The sequence below is a fragment of the Oncorhynchus kisutch genome, linkage group LG3, assembly GCF_002021735.2.
Source record: "Oncorhynchus kisutch isolate 150728-3 linkage group LG3, Okis_V2, whole genome shotgun sequence".
Taxonomy (NCBI): Eukaryota; Metazoa; Chordata; class Actinopteri; order Salmoniformes; family Salmonidae; genus Oncorhynchus; species Oncorhynchus kisutch.
In genome coordinates this window covers 31,222,425-31,241,030 of record NC_034176.2, presented here as the reverse complement: position 1 = coordinate 31,241,030, position 18,606 = coordinate 31,222,425, and the positions used below count along the sequence as shown (strand labels likewise).

The following is an 18,606-nucleotide window of genomic DNA, read 5'->3' as shown; positions in this document are numbered from 1 at the left end:
AGAGCATTTTGTATTATTCTGTATGTAAATCCGAGACACTCCATTTAGTATGATATTTTTCCACCTTGTCGGATCGAGGATTCAAAGCAGCGACCTTTCGACATCATAGCATTAGCTAATGGGGATCATAAATAAAAAAATTCAAGAAGGCAGGCCTTCAGTAGGCAACCTCAAGAAGGCTTCCACCCAGGCCAGAGGTTCATGGGCCAGAGGTTCCTGCTCCAGAGTTTCCTGCTCCAGACGTTCCTGGACCAGCACAGGGAAGATGTACACCTGGATGGTCAGTTTCCTGAACCAAAGGTGGGAGCAGTTCCTGGGTGTGTCCTGAGCCAGACTTACAGCTGGGGGCTGAATCAGTGCCTCTCTGGTTCTCACCTGGTTAGGCTTATTCATCCCACACTTCCAGTAAGGCCTGGTCTCTTGCTTAGTGACAGTGGCTGTTGGGACAGGTTCTTGGACCAAAGTGGGTGTTGGGACTGGTTCCTGGGCTGGAGTTTGATATGTTTCATGGGCGTCTCTGGTCCTCTGGTGGTGCGGTAGTTTATGTATGTCGACGTGTGTCAAATACACTATATATACAAAAGTATGTGGACACCCCTTCAAATTAGTGGATTAGACTATTTTAGACACAAGGTGTATAAAATCGATCAAAAATCCATGAAATCTCCATAGACAAACATTGTCAGTAGAATGACAGCTCAATGACTTTCAACAAGGCACTGTCATATGACAGTGCCATGCGGCAGGGTAGCCTAGTGGTTAGAGCGTTGGATTAGTAACCGGAAGGTTGCAAGTTCAAACCCCCGAGCTGACGAGGTACAAATCAGTCGTTCTGCCCCTGAACAGACAGTTAACCCACTGTTCCTAGGCCGTCATAGAAAATAAGAATTTGTTCTTAACTGACTTGCCTAGTTAAATAAAGGTAAAAAAATCTAATAAAAATACCACGTTTCCAACAAGTCAGTTCGTCAAGTTTCTGCCCTGCCAGAGCTGCCCCGGTCAACTGTAAGTACTGTTATTATGAAGTGGAAAGTCTAGGAGAAACAACAACTCAGCTGTGAAGACCGGCGAGTGCTGAAGCTTGTAGCGCGTAAAAATCGTTTGTCCTCGGTTGCAATTTATGCAGAACTCCAGGTAATTCCAAATGGTTCACATACTTTCTCTTGCCACTGTATGTCTGTTTGAAGTATCTGCAAATACACTGCTCAAAAGAATAAAGGCAACACTTAAAAAACACAATGTAACTCCAAGTCAATCACACTTCTGTGAAATCAAACTGTCCACTTAGGAAGCAACACTGATTGACAATACATTTCACATGCTGTTGTGCAAATGGAATAGACAACAGGTGGAAATTATAGGCAATTAGCAAGACACCCCCAATAAAGGAGTAGTTCTGCAGGTTGGGACCACAGACCACTTCTCAGTTCCTATGCTTCCTGGCTGATGTTTTGGTCACTTTTGAATGCTGGCAGTGCTTTCACTCTAGTGGTAGCATAAGACGGAGTCTACAACCCACACAAGTGGCTCAGGTAGTGCAGCTCATCCAGGATGGCACATCAATGCAAGATGTGGCAAGAAAGTTTGCTGTGTCTGTCAGCGTAGTGTCCAGAGCATGGAGGCGCTACCAGGAGACAGGCCAGTACATCAGGAGACGTGGAGGAGGCCGTAGGAGGGCATCAACCCAGCAACAGGACCGCTACCTCTGCCTTTGTGCAAGGAGGAGCAGGAGGAGCACTGCCAGAGCCCTGCAAAATGACCTCCAGCAGGCCACAAATGTGCATGTGTCTGCTCAAACGGTCAGAAACAGACTCCATGAGGGCCCGATGTCCACAGGTGGGGGTTGTGCTTACAACCCAACACCGTGCAGGACGTTTGACATTTGCCAGAGAACACCAAGATTGGCAAATTCGCCACTGGCGCCCTGTGCTCTTCACAGATGAAAGCAGGTTTACACTGAGCACGTGACAGACGTGACAGTCTGGAGACGCCGTGGAGAACGTTCTGCTGCCTGCAACATCCTCCAGAATGACTGGTTTGGCGGTGGGTCAGTCATGGTGTGGGGTGGCATTTATTTGTGCTCGCCAGAGGTAGCCTGACTGCCATTAGGTACCGAGATGAGATCTCAGACCCCTTGTGAGACCATATGCTGGTGCGGTTGGCCCTGGGTTCCTCCTAATGCAAGACAATGCTAGACCTCATGTGGCTGGAGTGTGTCAGCAGTTCCTGCAAGAGGAAGGCATTGATGCTATGGACTGGCCCGCCCGTTCCCCAGACCTGAATCCAATTGAGCACATCTGGGACATCATGTCTCGCTCCATCCACCAACGCCACGTTGCACCACAGACTGTCCAGTAGTTGGCGGATGCTTTAGTCCAGGTCTGGGAGGAAATCCCTCAGTAGACCATCCGCCACCTCATCAGGAGCATGCATGCCCAGGCGTTGTAGGGAGGTCATATAGGCACGTGGAGGCCACACACACTACTGAGACTCATTTTGACTTGTTTTAAGGACATTACATCAAAGTTGGAACAGCCTGTAGTGTGGTTTTCCACTTTAATTTTGAGTGTGACTCCAAATCCAGACCGCCATGGGTTGATAAATTTGATTTCCATTGATCATTTTTGTGTGATTTTGTTGTCAGCACATTCAACTATGTAAAGAAAAAAGTATTTAATAAGAATATTTCATTCATTCAGATCTAGGATGTGTTATTTTAGTGTTCCCTTTATTCTTTTGAGCAGTGTAAATTATACAAGTGGTTAGCCATTTTTAATACATGCATGTTTCTTAAAAAGACTAGAATAGAAGTAGTATATTTCTCCTCAACAGTGAAAGACTATCAAGTGTGTTGTTGATGTTAGTTCTGTGTGTGCAGTTAAGGGCAAGGAGTGCTGATTTGTTTTGAGCCAGCTGCAGCTTTGCTAGGTCTTTCTTTGCTTCACCTGACCATATTACCAGACAGCAATCAAGATGGGACAAGATCAAAGCCTGAACAACTAGTACAGTTGATCTTTGTGTCATAAACGCAGAATAGCTTTTTATAACAGACATACCTCTTCCCATCTTCACAACAACTTTGTCAATATGACTTGACCATGATCACTGACCATCCAATGTTACTCCTAGGAGTTCAGCTTCTTCAACTGGTTCAGTGGTTACACCCTTTATGCACAAATCCTGTTGACGTTTATGTCTAAGAGAATGCTTTGAACCAAATACAATGCTTTTGGTTTTAGATGTATTTAAGTCCAGTTTATTGTTAATTACCCATTCTGACACTGACTGTAACACCTCGCTAAGAGTCTCAGTGCGCTCACCGGATGTAGGTGCTGAGGTGTAGTGTGCAATCATCAGCATACATAGTCATTTTAGCTTCTTGTAAGACAAGTGGCAAATCATTTCTAAAAATAGAGAAGCGTAATGGCCCAAGGAAACTGCCCTGAGGGATACCACACTGTACATATCTGATGTTAGAGAAGCTTCCATTGAATATTACTCTCTGAGTTCTATTGGATAAGCAACTCTCCAACGATGTGATAGCAGGTGATGTAAAGCCATAACAAGTTAGTTTTTTCAAAAGCAAATTATGATCAATAACATCAGAGGCTACACTGAAATCTAACAATAGAGCTCCAACTACCATCTTATTATCCATTTATTTTAGCCAATCATCTGAGTCAGTGCAGTACAAGTCGAGTGCCCTTCCCTATATGCATGCTGAAAGTCAGTAGTTAACTTGTTCTTTAAAAAATAGCATTGTATTTGTTCAAACACAATTCTCTCCATCAGTTTACTAAGAACAGGCAGCAAACTGATTGGGCAGCTGTTAGATCCACCAAAGGGTGCTTTACTATTTTTAGGTAGTGCAATTACTTTAGCTTCCTTCCACGCCTGTGGGCGTACACACTCTTTTAGGCTTTGGTTAAAGACATGGTAAATATGGTGTGGCAGATTTCAAGACTCCGGAAGGATACACTCTTCCTTTCACCTACTAACTAATTGACATCTCCTCTGCCACTTATCAGTTTCCGGGTCACGGAGGAGAGAGGGTAGAATATGGACTTTTGCCCAAATGAGAAAAGACCTGTGATACTTCTGCTAGCAAAGCAGGCCCAAGCAGCCTAGCTAGCTACGTTAGCTACATTTGCTAACCAACAACAGAGGTTTCTCATTTAAACCTAGCTTCATGACCAAGAGTGACTGTGACAGCAAACAATATTTTCAATTGTTCAGCTAGTAATTACTATTATGTGTAACATTAAAATACTTTCTACCTGTTTTCTGATTAAAGGTCCCTCGGAACTAGCTGAGAATGGGGATGAAGGCAGCCTGGCAGAGTCATCCAAACCCTCCTGTGACACACCTGCTTCTGAGAGAGACAAGTCCCCTGGAGATAGTCAGTACTACTAGTGTAGTATCTGCTTAGATACAATGTGACTGGTTGTGGTGTAGTGGTACACGTAATACATACAGTAGACCTATCCTTTTTCCTCCTATTATTGGATACAAGCTTTTACTGTCATTGCATATGTTGACACTTGTTTCTGTATGGCCACAGAAAAGAAAAAGAGGAGAGACTCAGAGGCCTCACGTATGTCAGATGCCCCAAAGACAGAGTCTACACACCCTGCAGATGACTCCCAGGCCCACGAAACTGAGGGCACCTCTGACTCAGAAGATGAGCCTCCCCTCACTGTAAGATTTACCCTCTGTGTGGGACTACAGCCTCCCTTTCAAACATTATTCAAGGTGTTATAAAATGCATAGCACTTAATAGTAGTCTATTGTTTTTGAGGGCTAGGCTATAACAAGAATCTGGAAACTGGTCAAATAATATGATCCGTGTATTGGATATGAAGTGAAGGCCATATTAATTGAGCGAGATGGAAGCACATCTATCTTGTTATCTGTCTGATTTTGTGTTCTTGTCACAGAGGATTGAGGTTCAAGTTGTGTACCACATGGAGCTGCATGTAGCAGTAAATCATGTCCCAGAGAGGTTCATGAAATCAAACATCCTTTACTTTCTCAGGAACACTAAAGGTGGGTGAGAGAAGGGAACCAAAGGAAGACCGGTCTACTCACTGTGTTATTATTCGTGTGTCCCTAATTTGTCACAGAGAAAGCATTCAAGACAACCCTATTTAATGTTTCATTTATATATTTTTCTTCTGTTTTTAGAAACCATCATTGAGCCCATTGACGTGAATGAGGCCAACAATCTGATGCCCAAACTGTTGGAGATTGGCATGCTGAATGGACACTCTCTACTGATGCTGAAGGACATGCTCAACTACGTGTGTAATAGACAAGGGATTCATACTCTACTTGAGACCAAATCTTCAAACTTGATGAACAAGTTAGATAGGATATTCATGTTTATGACTCATGTATAATATGCACTCTTCTTTTTAAGTGGCCCATTAAAGCTTACTGCGTTCTGTTCTTAGTTGTTTCAGATGAGCCCTTTAAGTCTCAAGCCATTGTTACCCTACTGTTTCTTGGTGATTCCAGGTGTACATTCCAATGCTGTCTGTCAACCAGCTGAAGTTGACTGATGGAGGCTACCAGCAGGGGGCAGCTGCCTCCCAGGATAAGGAGGCAACTGGTGATGGGAAGGGGGACAAGGATGAGAGGCCTGTGGAGTCTCGTGGGGTACTTATGATTCGTGATGAGTTACTTAACAGCACTCACAAGTTCCTGGGTCACATCGAAAGGACTCTCCAGCAGCTGGAAGGTGTGTGTGTCTGTGTTTGTATATCATACCATCAAATAGTTCCTTCTCCCAGACAGGACCCAACCATCAACAGGGTCAGGACTTAGTTCAGCAGCTACCATGCTCTCTGTAAGCATGATATGTGTAAATGCATGCATGCGTCATGTAACAAGTGCACCGCTTTCTCTGGGGTTTTAAACAGTATCTGAAGGTTTATGTGGTAAATGATGATGCTGTGGCCTCTCCATTTCAGGTGAGATTAAGCTGCACATCCCTGAGTTGGACCTGGAGCCAGAGGTGGATGCGCTGCTGGCCACTCCAGAGGTGGTGGAAAAGCTGGAGCAGTGTGTGATGAACTGGCAGACTCAGATCACCATCGTCATTGAGGAGCAGCAGAAGAAGAAACCACAGGTGAGAGGGAATAGGCTACTGGGCCCATACATTTGATGTATGCAGACCTTTTATGATTCAAAATGAAAATAAATGAGTAAAATTGTTGTTGTTTTTATAAGTAAAAATGTCTGATTACTACTATTTCTCGTTGTTTTACACTCATTCCTATTCCCAGGTGCCAGGCCCCATGGCAGAGATAGATTTCTGGCGGGAGCGAACAGCCATTCTGAGTGCTCTGAGTGAGCAGCTCAAACTGCCTGTGGTGAAGAAGATCCTGGAGGTGATGACCAAAGCTGACCCGGTCACTGTCCAGAACCTGGACCTGACCGTGACCGAGCTCAGCAAGCTCCATGTGGAGTCTGTGGAGAATGTACGCTTCCTCAGCACACTGGAGCGACACTTCAAGGTGGGCTCATAGTCCTGAAAAAGATACCCTGTTCTCCCCAAACCTCACATTATGGCAGAAATGTATGTATAATTGAAAGATGTAGGTCTGACTATTCTGCTGCTGAAAGATGGAATAAGTTATTTTGATATGTCGTCCTTATATCCTTGAGGCCAAATTGTAAGCTCTTCTCCATGCCCCGACTTAGCATTTGTCTTGTGTATCCCAGAACCTGGCCACGGGGGCAGACTTTGGTGTGATCCTGGACACCATCCCTCTGATGATGAACGGCCTGCGCATGGTGTGGATAATCTCCAGCCACTACAACAAGGACGAACGCATGGTGCCCCTCATGGAGCGCATTGCCTGGGAGCTGTCTGAGCGTGTGGCTCGTGTCGTCAATGTCCGCATGCTCTTCAAGTGAGTTGACCCTGTCCTCTTACCTCTTCTCATGACTTCAACTAACTCCACACTTAGTTTTGAAATCCTAACTGCAATCTATAACCTTAAAGGTTTTTATACAAAAGTCATGTTTTCTCATCCTCTCTTTACAATGACATGTACTGTATGTCGCTGTCTTTGCTTGATTCTTATATTCTTTGTAATGGACAGAGACAAGAGGGAGGTAGCGAAGGCCAAAGCTCAGGATGGAAAGCAGGTGCTGGACCAGTGGAAGGCTTGTTACTTTGAGGTGCGGGCCAGGATTGAAACATCAGGTAGAGACCCACGCTGGGAGTTTGACCGCAAAAAGCTGTTTGAGAAGACCGACTATATGGCCTCCATCTGCCAGGACCTGTACAAAATCCTGCAGGTCAGTTCAACCTGCCTGAGTGACAAACACCTCAACATCCTCTCAATCTAACCTTAAACAGACCGATCACATACATATCCTTTATTTAGTCAATGACTAACCCACACCCTGTTTTCCCATGCGTTCTATGAATGCTCAACACTTTATGAAAACCAATTGTAAGGCATTCACTTCTAGCTAAATACAATAGGAACATACTTTTGCAGATCTTGGAGGAGTTCTATAACATCTTTGGTCCAGAGCTGAAGGCAGTGACGGGGGATCCTAAGCGTATTGACGATGTGCTGCGCTGGGTAGACAGCCTGGTGGTGCCCATCGAGGAGCTCAGCTTCGACCCCTTCAACATCCGCAAGATGGGCAGTTGGAAGATGGTCATGCAGGACTTCAAGGCCAAGGTTCAGGTGGGAGCAGCAGGACATCCTGGTAGCAATTTTGGAATCCACATTCATTCATTCATTCATCACCAAGCCATGATTCACTCCTCTCACCTTGTCTGTCTACCCAGGCTATCGAAGGAGAGGCCATCAACTTCATTGACCAGTCCTTCAAGACGCTGCGCTCTGCGTCGGCAGCCTTCGACATGCTTCTGAAGTTCAAACACATCCGCTCCAGAGAGGCCATCAACAACCAGATGATGATGAAGTTCAATGACATCCTGGCCCAGTACTGCAAAGAGGTACCTTAGGAAACAGACATCAAAAGAACAGAAAAGAACGCAAATGTGTTGATTGGATTGGTCTTGACATAGGCTCCAGGCTTATAATATATAATTGTATATTTTTCATATAATTTGTAGAGTTCAAAAGGTACTCACACTGAAATCATATAATTTGTATACACAATGTGGCATCTGGATGGAGTCATGGTAATGGTGTGAGCTTTAGGAAAGCTTGGTCACTGTTGTGTGTTGTGGGATAGGTGGACATAATCAACGGGATATTTGTGAAGTGCAAGGACAACCCTCCTCTGAATAAGAACCAACCCCCGGTGGCTGGAGCCATCTACTGGGAGCGTTCTCTCTTCCACCACATCAAACACACCATCATCCGCTTCCTGGAGGTCACAGATATGCTGGAGAGTGAGCCGGGCAAAGCGGTGAGAGCACTGAGCAACTAATTAACTAATCAGAGTAATTGCTCTGAGTAATTGTCTCCAAAATGGAAACCTATTCCCTGGTCAAAAGTAATGCACTACATAGGGAATAGGGTGCCATTTGGGATAAAAACCTTTGTCTGAAACATTTTTTTGACAGCACCATCTTCTCCTTAGGCCAAGGCCAAGTACCTGGAAGTGGGGATCCGTATGAAGGAGTATGAGCAGAAGAAGTATGAGCGCTGGCGTGACGAGACAGAACAAAGCCTGCCCCTGCTGATGAAGAGGACCCTGCTGGTCATGGTCAACAGCTCAGGGGTCGTCACTGGAGAACAGCCCCCTCTAGACATGGTACATAGTAATGCATCACCAGGCGGCTGGTGCCTAGGATGAAATACACCTTTCCTCACTAGCAAGGCTTTTATGAACAAGTCTATCCTGTAAACATCTTGTGAAGTCCCTTAACATTGTCTCTTGGGTGATATGTCCCTTATGTTTTCTCATCTCTGCATACTTTCTTTCTTTCTCAGACTGGCCCAGCAACTGAGCGTGACATGGAGAGAGGGGTGCGTTACATGATGAATTTTGCCCCGGAGCTGAAGGAGATCATTTCAGAGACCAAGTACTTGGAACAATTGGGCTATTCTGTGCCTGAGCTTGCCCGTAATGTGGCTCTGCAGGAGGACAAATTCCTCAGGTGATATTTCCACACAACCAATACTGAGTGGCAACAGATGGAAACAGCTAAACCAGTTGGTGTACTCATCACAGTTGTCTTAACCTGCTTTAACACTGTTCTACTAGATATGTGGATGGGTTGAAGAACCTGGTGAACCGCTACCACTCTCTGATGGACTGTCTGAACGATGCAGAGTTCTTCCTACTGGCCGAGCAGATCCAGGAGCTGAGGAGGGTGATGCGCTCAGGATACAAGAGGCTCAACTGGAACGCCCTGGGTACATACGCTTTGCTCTGATATAATGAAAGCAATGTGCATTTGAAGTTTTCATTGTTTTTCGTTCCCCAATGTGAGTAAACGTCACAATACTCAGAGGTATCTGTCCTTTCTGATTTAAGGCATCTCTGAGTTCATCAACCGAGGCACCCAGGCTGCGTCTAAGTTTGAGTCGCTGGTCAATCAAATTCAGAAGAATGAGAGGGACATTGATGCCAAGTTGCAGTCCATTGAGACAGCCAACTTATTCAAATTTCCAGCCCCAGACAAATCTGATGACCTTCCAGGTAAACAGAATGTCAATACTATTTAGAATGACATTGGGTAAGCTAAAATATCACATCAAGTGGGAACGAGAGTCTGATAAACTGGCATTTTCAGTATTTTAGCCCTCCCTCACTATAACTGTGGTTTTAGGAGTGAAAGAGTTCTGTGAGCTGATCGAGCGAGAGAGGGCGAAGGATTTGAATCTCCTGAGTAGGAAGTACACAGCCATTGGCCCCCTGCTCACCAAGATGGAGAGTCTGATCATGCAGACCAACAGTGGCAAAGCCAAGCGCATGGGCCAGTACTACACCTACTGGGAACGCAAGGTCTTCGACTCCCTCACCAAGATGGTGCTCAGGTGGGACATTTAGCATACCTCTTTCAGGTGGCTTTAAGTACAGGCAAATACACATTGTGGTATTGTAAGCTATGGAAAAATTGGTAATGTTTCATAATTTGAGATGAAAGGTGTGGACATAACAGTGCATTATCTCTGTTCTCTCTTGTAGGAACATCCAGACTTTTAACATGGCCATGATGGGCAACACCCCACTTTTCCAAATTGAAACCATCTTGTCTGCCCCTGAGATTGTGCTGCACCCCAAAAACAGCGAGGTGTACAAGCTCATCATGCAGTGTGTCAGAGACTGTGTAGAGAGCACCAAGGTAGGACACAACACCCTTCCCCTCCCCATACCTGTTTACCAACATATAAGAAGATATCCCTGTGTAGTGTATGACTGGTGTGACTCTCTTCCCCCACTAGCGGTTTGTGCGCTGGATGCATGGCACCTGTATAGAGTGTCCCCCTCAGCATGTTGATGGAGAGGGTGAGTCGGTGGTGTTCAGTTTCTACAGCGAGGTGTGTCAGCACCCCCAGGTCAATGAAAGGGCCATGGCCGTCTCCCAGAATATCCAGCGCCTCCTCAGCGCCGTGGGACGCTACCTCAATCGCTGGAAGCGCTACCGGCCCCTCTGGAAGCTGGATAAGGCCATTGTCATGGAGAAGTTTGCTGCAAAGAGGCCCTCCTATGTCATGTATGACGAGAAGCTGCAGTTCTATGCCCGGGTTAGCGTAGAGGTGGCACTGCAGCCACTGGTAAAGGATGAGCACATCATGAGGCTGAACCTGGAGCCTCTGGCCCGCACCGTGCAGGAGAACGCTCAGGCCTGGGTCAACTCTCTGGGCAGACTGCTCAACGAGTCAGCCCGAGAGGACCTGTTCAACCTGCGGGATGAGCTACTGGTACTGCATACTTATTATTCAGTCAATGTTCCTATCGGTCCTAGACTATGGCGACATCATCTACTGTATATGAACGCAGCTGCCACTTCATTAAAGCTGTTAGATGCAGTTTATCATAGCGCACTGCACTTTTTTACGGCAGACAGTTGTATTACTCATCACTACCAGAAAGTTGGTTGGATCTCTCTTTGATGTCACGTAGGTTGAAACATTGCTCTGTTTTCATTTATAAAGCCCCCAAAAACTGCCACTGTACTTAACATCATTACTAAACTTTTGACTTTTGACTGCAACCAAATGCTTCCTACAGATATTGATCAGTCTCACATTGCTGTGGAGTAATTTTGGCCCACTCTTGCATGCAGAACTGCTTTAACTCAGCGACATTTGTTGGTTTTCATGCATGAACTGCTTATTTTAAGTCCTGCCACAACATCCCAATTGGGATTAGGTCTGAACTTTGACTAGGCCATTACAAAACTGATCAATATCTGCAGGAAGCATTTGGTTGCAGTCATTGCAACTAAAGGTGGCACAACCCGTTATTGAGTGTAAGGGGACAATTACTTTTTCGCACAGGGGAATTGGGAGTTACATAACTTTATTTATTTAAAAGTTAAGTATCCATTTAAAAAAAATTCAACTCAAGTTCCTTTTATCTAATATTAGGTTTTGGTTGAAGATCTGATAACATTCACTATACAAAATACGCAAAAATAGAGAACATCTGAAAGGGGGCAAATACTTTTCACAGCACTGTATTTATATTTTGATGTGTGTATTTTCTGTCATTTCTGTCATTCAGGGCTCATCGGTAAAAGAGACCTTGGTCTCAGTATGATGCCCTGATAAAATAAAGGTTAAATAAAAAATAAATGCATCATACTATGAATTGCTGCTATTCTCTTAAACTCTATTCCTTACTAAGCAACCCCTCATGTTTGTGTATGATTGTATTGTTGAATAGCAACTGTCTGAGAACCTGAAGAGGAGCCCAAACACCCTGGAGGACCTGAAGTTTGTCCTGGGCACCATCTCAGACATCAGGGACATGTCTCTGGCTGTGGAAATGAGGTTCACTGACATCCAGGAGAGATACAGGACCCTGGGCATGTACAAAGTAGAGGTGAGGAACATACATTACTCGAGTGTCTGTATATTGTCTCTTCGTTATTTGTCTGTTGAGTGTAAGTCCGTATAGTTTTCCCTTTTGAGTTGATTGTGTTGCTGTCCCCTGTTTGAGTGTGGATCACTGTGTGTGTTGCAGGCCACGGAGGGGGAGCTGCAGTTGTCGGCTAGTATCGGCCGCCTGTGGAGTGATCTGTTTGAAGAATCCAGACTGGTGGACCGCAGCCTAGGACGGGTCAAGAAGACCTTCACTGAGGTGAGACAGACGCCATGACACCTCGACCAACACTAACTTTACCATCACAGTCTCGCCTAGATCTATCATTACGATCCTCATCCCAAAATGTACATCCCCTCTCCCCTGTCTCACAGATTACTAAGGAGCAGATTGAGACGTATAAGCAGGAGCTGACCGTCTTTGCAGATAGCTTCAACATGCATGGACCTGGAGCTGTGGGAGACAACCTGGAGAAAGGTAAGTGTTGACCCCCTTCCCATCAGACTGTCCTTACAGCCCCATCACTGCTCACTGGGTGATTTAATGTCTTTCCCCATTCTCTGTGTAGGAGTGACAGTGATGGGGACCTATGAGACAGAACTAGCCAAAATAGAGGCGGGACGTCAGGAGTTGGCCAATGCAGAGAAGCTCTTTGACCTGCCAATCACCATGTACACAGAGCTGCAAAATGTACAAAAGGAGATGAAGGGCCTGCGACAGATCTACGAGATCTACAAGTCTCAGAAGGTATGAGTTTGTGGGTTGAGTACAGTGTCTGTTTGTGTAGTAGAGAACACAATGGCGCCAAACATGCAAACATAAGCAAGCATTTCAAGTTAAACAGGTTCTCATGCACAAAATGTGTATCAGCCAATTAAAATGGCTGATTTACTTGCATGTGACATAAAGACTAATATATTGATAAAAGTCACCTTGTGATTTACACGGTTATCAAAACGTCACGCCAGGGTAAGCCTACACAAATCACAGCCCTTATTGTAAGTGTTTCTAAAATCCCCTATGGGAAAAATGAATGGTGGAAAAATGATTGGAACCATTTCCAGGTTTTATGGGTATTATGACTCATACTGTGGTACTCTATAGTAGCTGGTCCCATCAGATAACATGGCACATGTCAGCCCTTTTTTATTTATTTTTTATTTTACAGCTTCTGCAGCCAATAAAAATCCTAGACGTAGTTGGACATGTTCCAACACTTGTTCATGGAAGCATCTTTAACATACCTCAGTCCAACAGCACGTTCTGATCAAAGCAACTAGGCTACCACGTGTCTTTGACTGACTGGTCAAATTGCTGTCTGTGTAAAGTTCCTAGTCCATGTAATTGTCCCAGATTTTGGCAAGAGTTCGAATCTCACGAATAGTCATCCCCCGCCCCCTTTGAAATATAGATTTATATGTAGCCTATTGGGTTAGTGCGTGCATGGGTGTCAAACTCATTCCACTGTGGGCCGAGTGTCTGCAGGTTTTTGGTTTATCTTTTCAGTTGTTCCTTACTAATTAGTGATCTTAATTCATCAATCAAGTACAATTGTGGAGCGAAAACTCGCAGACACTCGACCCTCCGTGGAATGAGTTTGACACCTGTGGGTTAGTGTGTTGAAAAGGGACATTCATTCAATTTCAGCCTTGCACACAAACACACTGCTATTGCCTACAAATCTGATTGCATAGGATATCTTACATGGACGTGTACGCCTGAAAGCAGGCCGACATTTTCATGCATTTTTATAATCATCTGCTTTGTCTTAAGTGTTATTTCACTAGAGAAGGATGACCCAAAGTAGAACTACAGTCGTGGCCAAAGGTTTTGAGAATGACACAAATATGAATTTTCCCAAAGTATGCTGTCTCAGTTTGTATGATGGCAATTTGCATATAGTCCAGAATGTTATGAAGAGTGATCAGATAAATTGCAATTAATTGCAAAGTCCCTCTTTGCCATGCAAATGAACTGAATCCCCAAAAAACATGTCCACTGCATTTCAGCCCTGCCACAAAAGGACCAGCTGACATCATGTCAGTGATTCTCTCGTTAACACAGGTGTGAGTGTTGATGAGGACAAGGCTGGAGATCACTCTGTCATGTTGATTGAGTTCAAATAACAGACTGGAAGCTTCAAAAGGAGGGTGGTGCTTGAAATCATTGTTCTTCCTCTGTCAATCATGGTTACCTGCAAGGAAACACGTGCCATCATCATTGCTTTGCACAAAAAGGGCTTCACAGGCAAGGATATTGCTGCCAGTAAGATTGCACTTAAATCAACCATTTATCGGATCATCAAGAACTTCAAGGAGAGCGGTTCAATTGTGAGGCCAAGACTTTTGGAGGATGGCCTGGTGTCAAGAAGGGCAGCAAAAAAGCTAATTCTCTCCAGGAAAAACATCAGGGACAGACTGATATTCTGCAAAAGGTACAGGGATTGGACTGCTGAAGACTGGGGTAAAGTCATTTTCTCTGATGAATCCCCTTTCTGATTGTTTAGAGCATCCGGAAAGAAGCTTGTCCTGAGAAGACAAGGTGAGCGCTACCATCAGTCTTGTGTCATGCCAACAGTAAAGCATCCTGAGACCATTCACGTGTGGGGTTGCTTCTCAGCCAAGGGAGTGGGCTCACTCACAATTTTGCCTAAGAACACAGCCATGAATAAAGAATGGTACCAACACATCCTCCGAGAGCAACTTCTCCCAACCATCCAGGAACAGTTTGGTGACGAACAATACCTTTTCCAGTATGGGGGAGCACCTTGCCATAAGGAAAACGTGATAGCTAAGTGGCTTGGGGAACAAAACATCGATATTTTGGGTCCATGACCAGGAAACTCACCAGACTTTAATCCCATTGAGAACTTGTGGTCAACCCTCAAGAGGCGGGTGGACAAACAAACAAAAAACACAAATTCTGACAAACTTCAAGCATTGATTATGCCAGAATGGGCTGCCATCAGTCAGGATGTGGGAAGTTAATTGACAGCATGCCAGTGGCGGAGTGCAGAGGTCTTGAAAAAGAAGGGTCAACACTGCAAATATTGACTCTTTGCATCAACTTCATATAATTGTCAATAAAAGACTTTGACACTTATGAAATGTTTAATTATACTTCAGTATTCCATAGTAACATCTGACAAAAATATCTAAAGACACTGAAGCAGCAAACTTTGTGGAAATTAATATTTGTGTCATTCTCAACTTTTGGCCACGACTGTACAGTAGAAATAGTTTGCACTCTTGTTATCATCCTACAGGTGGCAATATTGTATCTTAAATCAACTCTTAATGTAGTAAGACACTTGGCTGTCATGAGTATGTTCTCATGTATGCTACACTTACATGCAGGCCTACAATGTTTTATAGTTTTGCACTATTATAATAACCCCCTTTGTCACATGCCTTTTGAATCGAGCATCAAGGACCAACATTGAACAGATTTTTCCTCAACAAAAATGCTTAACGCGACAATGGCTCGAACCCATTGTTAAAAAGCACTATCAATTACGAGTCAACCACTTTAGAAGTGGGTTCCACCTAGAAGTGGTGAGAACTGCGATTTGACAAATATAAGACTCTTTCTTTTTTTAACGATGTATAATAAGCTTTCTTGTAAGGACCTCATTTATCTTTTTTTCCATTGATGGATTCTGACTTCTAAACTTGAAATATTGTTAAACATCAGGTATCCTATGGCAAGGAGAAGGGCCACAGTATGGTTGTTTCACACACCAGAAGTTAATGGTTATCTGTAGGAGGAATGTATATGGTGGAGTCAATTAAGGTTGGATATGAGCGAGGGGCTTGGAATCTTACTGTGTGAGGGAAAGGCAATCACATGGTTGCGGTCCCTGATAAGGGTGGAGAGCTGTGGATTAGTGAGGAATGGGGGTCAAGGTCAGGTCAGGTCACAGTAAGGGAGAAGGAGCAGTTAATTAACCATATCACTTAACTTCCTGCCTAGCAATAAAGATGTAATGTTTAGAGAGAAGGAGGAGTTCACCTAAATTGGAGTATATATATTTGTGCTGGTGGGAACATGTCTTTGTCTGTTCAGCTGTGTGACCCTTTGGGTGAATAAACTTGGTTTGAGCTCTTTATAGTTGTCCGTCAGTTTTTACCCTGTTATTTAGAACCTAACACCATAAAATCACGTGGATGTGAGTGAAATTGTCATATATGCAAAAACAGGAAAATGTTGTCTAACGTTAGTAGTAGCTAATAGCTTAGTCAAGAATGCATCTGTGCAATTTTGGCACGCAACATTTTGTTACAGACCAATGGAACAAGTAAACCTTGAATTTGTAGGTTTAGGTCGACCCTGGCCTTCTAGTGGCCAGGGTCGACCTATTTTAAGAAATGCCATTGGTTGGTGGATAGAAAATCTAAGATATTTGATAGGCTGAAGCAGAATTTGTGCTAGGATGTAATCACTTCCACCTGGTGAAGTTAGCATAGGGCTAACTTGTACCATGTTATCTGATGGGACAAGCTACAATTTAACGTTCGGTCATATGCTAGTAAATCAACTATTTTAATTGGATGATGCGCATTTTGTACGTGAGAATCTGTTTAACTTTAAATGCGTGCTTATGTTTCAAATCAAATCAAATCAAATTTATTTATATAGCCCTTCGTACATCAGCTGATATCTCAAAGTGCTGTACAGAAACCCAGCCTAAAACCCCAAACAGCAAGCAATGCAGGTGTAGAAGCACGGTGGCTAGGAAAAACTCCCTAGAAAGGCCAATACCTAGGAAGAAACCTAGAGAGGAACCAGGCTATGTGGGGTGGCCAGTCCTCTTCTGGCTGTGCCGGGTGGAGATTATAACAGAACATGGCCAAGATGTTCAATGTTCATAAATGACCAGCATGGTCGAATAATAATAAGGCAGAACAGTTGAAACTAGAGCAGCAGCACAGTCAGGTGGAAGTTGAAACTGGAGCAGCAGCATGGCCAGGTAGACTGGGGACAGCAAGGAGTCATCATGTCAGGTAGTCCTGGGGCATGGTCCTAGGGCTCAGGTCCTCCGAGAGAGAGAAAGAAAGAGAGAAGGAGAGAATTAGAGAATGCACACTTAGATTCACACAGGACACCGAATAGGACAGGAGAAGTACTCCAGATATAACAAACTGACCCCAGCCCCCCGACACATAAACTACTGCAGCATAAATACTGGAGGCTGAGACAGGAGGGGTCAGGAGACACTGTGGCCCCATCCGAGGACACCCCCGGACAGGGCCAAACAGGAAGGATATAACCCCACCCACTTTGCCAAAGCACAGCCCCCACACCACTAGAGGGATATCTTCAACCACCAACTTACCATCCTGAGACAAGGCTGAGTATAGCCCACAAAGATCTCCGCCACGGCACAACCCAAGGGGGGGGGCGCCAACCCAGACAGGATGACCACAACAGTGAATCAACCCACTCAGGTGACGCACCCCCTCCAGGGACGGCATGAGAGAGCCCCAGCAAGCCAGTGACTCAGCCCCTGTAATAGGGTTAGAGGCAGAGAATCCCAGTGGAAAGAGGGGAACCGGCCAGGCAGAGACAGCAAGGGCGGTTCGTTGTTTGCAAGTATGGCCCCAATGTTCTCTAGAGTTCTGTGTGCATTGCCTTTATGTGTGTTGCCTTATGTGTGTCTTTCAGGCAGCTAAGACGGAGTGGTCCCAGACTCTGTGGGCGAACCTGAACATCCAGCTGCTGCAGGAGGGCGTTGAGAGCTTCATTAAGAGTCTGAGGAAGCTGCCTAAAGATGTGCGGGCCCTGCCTGTGTCCTTCTTCCTAGAGGGACGCATGAAGGAGTTCAAAGAGTCCCTGCCTCTCCTTCTGGACCTGAAGAACGAGGCCCTCAGAGACAGGTACGCCTAATCACCTATGGATGTGGACTTAGAGAGTAGGATGTTTAGGTGACAGAAACCTGATATCAACACACAGGCCCTATAACAATCACATGACTGTAGTGGGAAGTAATATTTGATATGTGTATATACAGGATATTATATATACAGTATATCACACAAGTGAGTACACCCCTCACATTGGGTAAATATTTGAGTATATCTTTTCATGTGACAACACTGAAGAAATGACACTTTGCTACAATGTAAAGTATTGAGTGTACAGCTTGTATAACGGTGTAAATTTGCTGTCCCCTCAAAATAACTCAACACACAGCCATTAATGTCTAAACCGCTGGCAACAAAAATGAGTACACCCCTAAGTGAAAATGTCCAAATCCAGATTTTTTTTTTCTTATTTTGTTTGTCATAGTTGACGTGTACCTATGATGAAAATTACAGGGCTCTCTCATCTTTTTAAGTGGGAGAACTTGCACAATTGGTGGCTGACTAAATACTTTTTTGCCCCACTGTATACTGTAGAGCCTAGGGTTAACTTATAAGACAAAGCATGAACAAAGAGATGCCTAGAAGCCTAGGAAATGAGAATTGATCATACAACCTTCCTCCATGGACTGGATACAGGAGAAGAGCAAGAACAAAGGCATTTAATTCCATTTATAATATATGAAAGTGTACATTTCAACCTAAAACCAACCACCATTGACCATTACCATTAACGTAAACACTCCCATGG

General features: G+C 44.5%; 1 protein-coding gene across 1 annotated transcript in view; it reads left to right on the top strand.

Moving 5' to 3' along the window:
• Positions 1 to 18,606, top strand: part of dnah10 (dynein axonemal heavy chain 10) — a 52,236-nt gene that overhangs the window by 1,415 nt on the left and 32,215 nt on the right. Inside the window, exons 2-25 of the mRNA XM_031804222.1 lie at positions 4,295 to 4,399; positions 4,562 to 4,698; positions 4,938 to 5,046; positions 5,185 to 5,300; positions 5,518 to 5,740; positions 5,973 to 6,130; positions 6,288 to 6,518; positions 6,727 to 6,917; positions 7,110 to 7,308; positions 7,515 to 7,709; positions 7,814 to 7,984; positions 8,227 to 8,403; positions 8,578 to 8,751; positions 8,931 to 9,097; positions 9,205 to 9,356; positions 9,478 to 9,642; positions 9,773 to 9,980; positions 10,132 to 10,288; positions 10,389 to 10,868; positions 11,836 to 11,994; positions 12,136 to 12,252; positions 12,369 to 12,471; positions 12,563 to 12,741; positions 17,659 to 17,870. Of these exons, the coding sequence (XP_031660082.1) occupies positions 4,295 to 4,399; positions 4,562 to 4,698; positions 4,938 to 5,046; positions 5,185 to 5,300; positions 5,518 to 5,740; positions 5,973 to 6,130; positions 6,288 to 6,518; positions 6,727 to 6,917; positions 7,110 to 7,308; positions 7,515 to 7,709; positions 7,814 to 7,984; positions 8,227 to 8,403; positions 8,578 to 8,751; positions 8,931 to 9,097; positions 9,205 to 9,356; positions 9,478 to 9,642; positions 9,773 to 9,980; positions 10,132 to 10,288; positions 10,389 to 10,868; positions 11,836 to 11,994; positions 12,136 to 12,252; positions 12,369 to 12,471; positions 12,563 to 12,741; positions 17,659 to 17,870 (4,285 nt within the window). The remainder of the gene's footprint in view (positions 1 to 4,294; positions 4,400 to 4,561; positions 4,699 to 4,937; positions 5,047 to 5,184; positions 5,301 to 5,517; positions 5,741 to 5,972; positions 6,131 to 6,287; positions 6,519 to 6,726; positions 6,918 to 7,109; positions 7,309 to 7,514; positions 7,710 to 7,813; positions 7,985 to 8,226; positions 8,404 to 8,577; positions 8,752 to 8,930; positions 9,098 to 9,204; positions 9,357 to 9,477; positions 9,643 to 9,772; positions 9,981 to 10,131; positions 10,289 to 10,388; positions 10,869 to 11,835; positions 11,995 to 12,135; positions 12,253 to 12,368; positions 12,472 to 12,562; positions 12,742 to 17,658; positions 17,871 to 18,606) is intronic.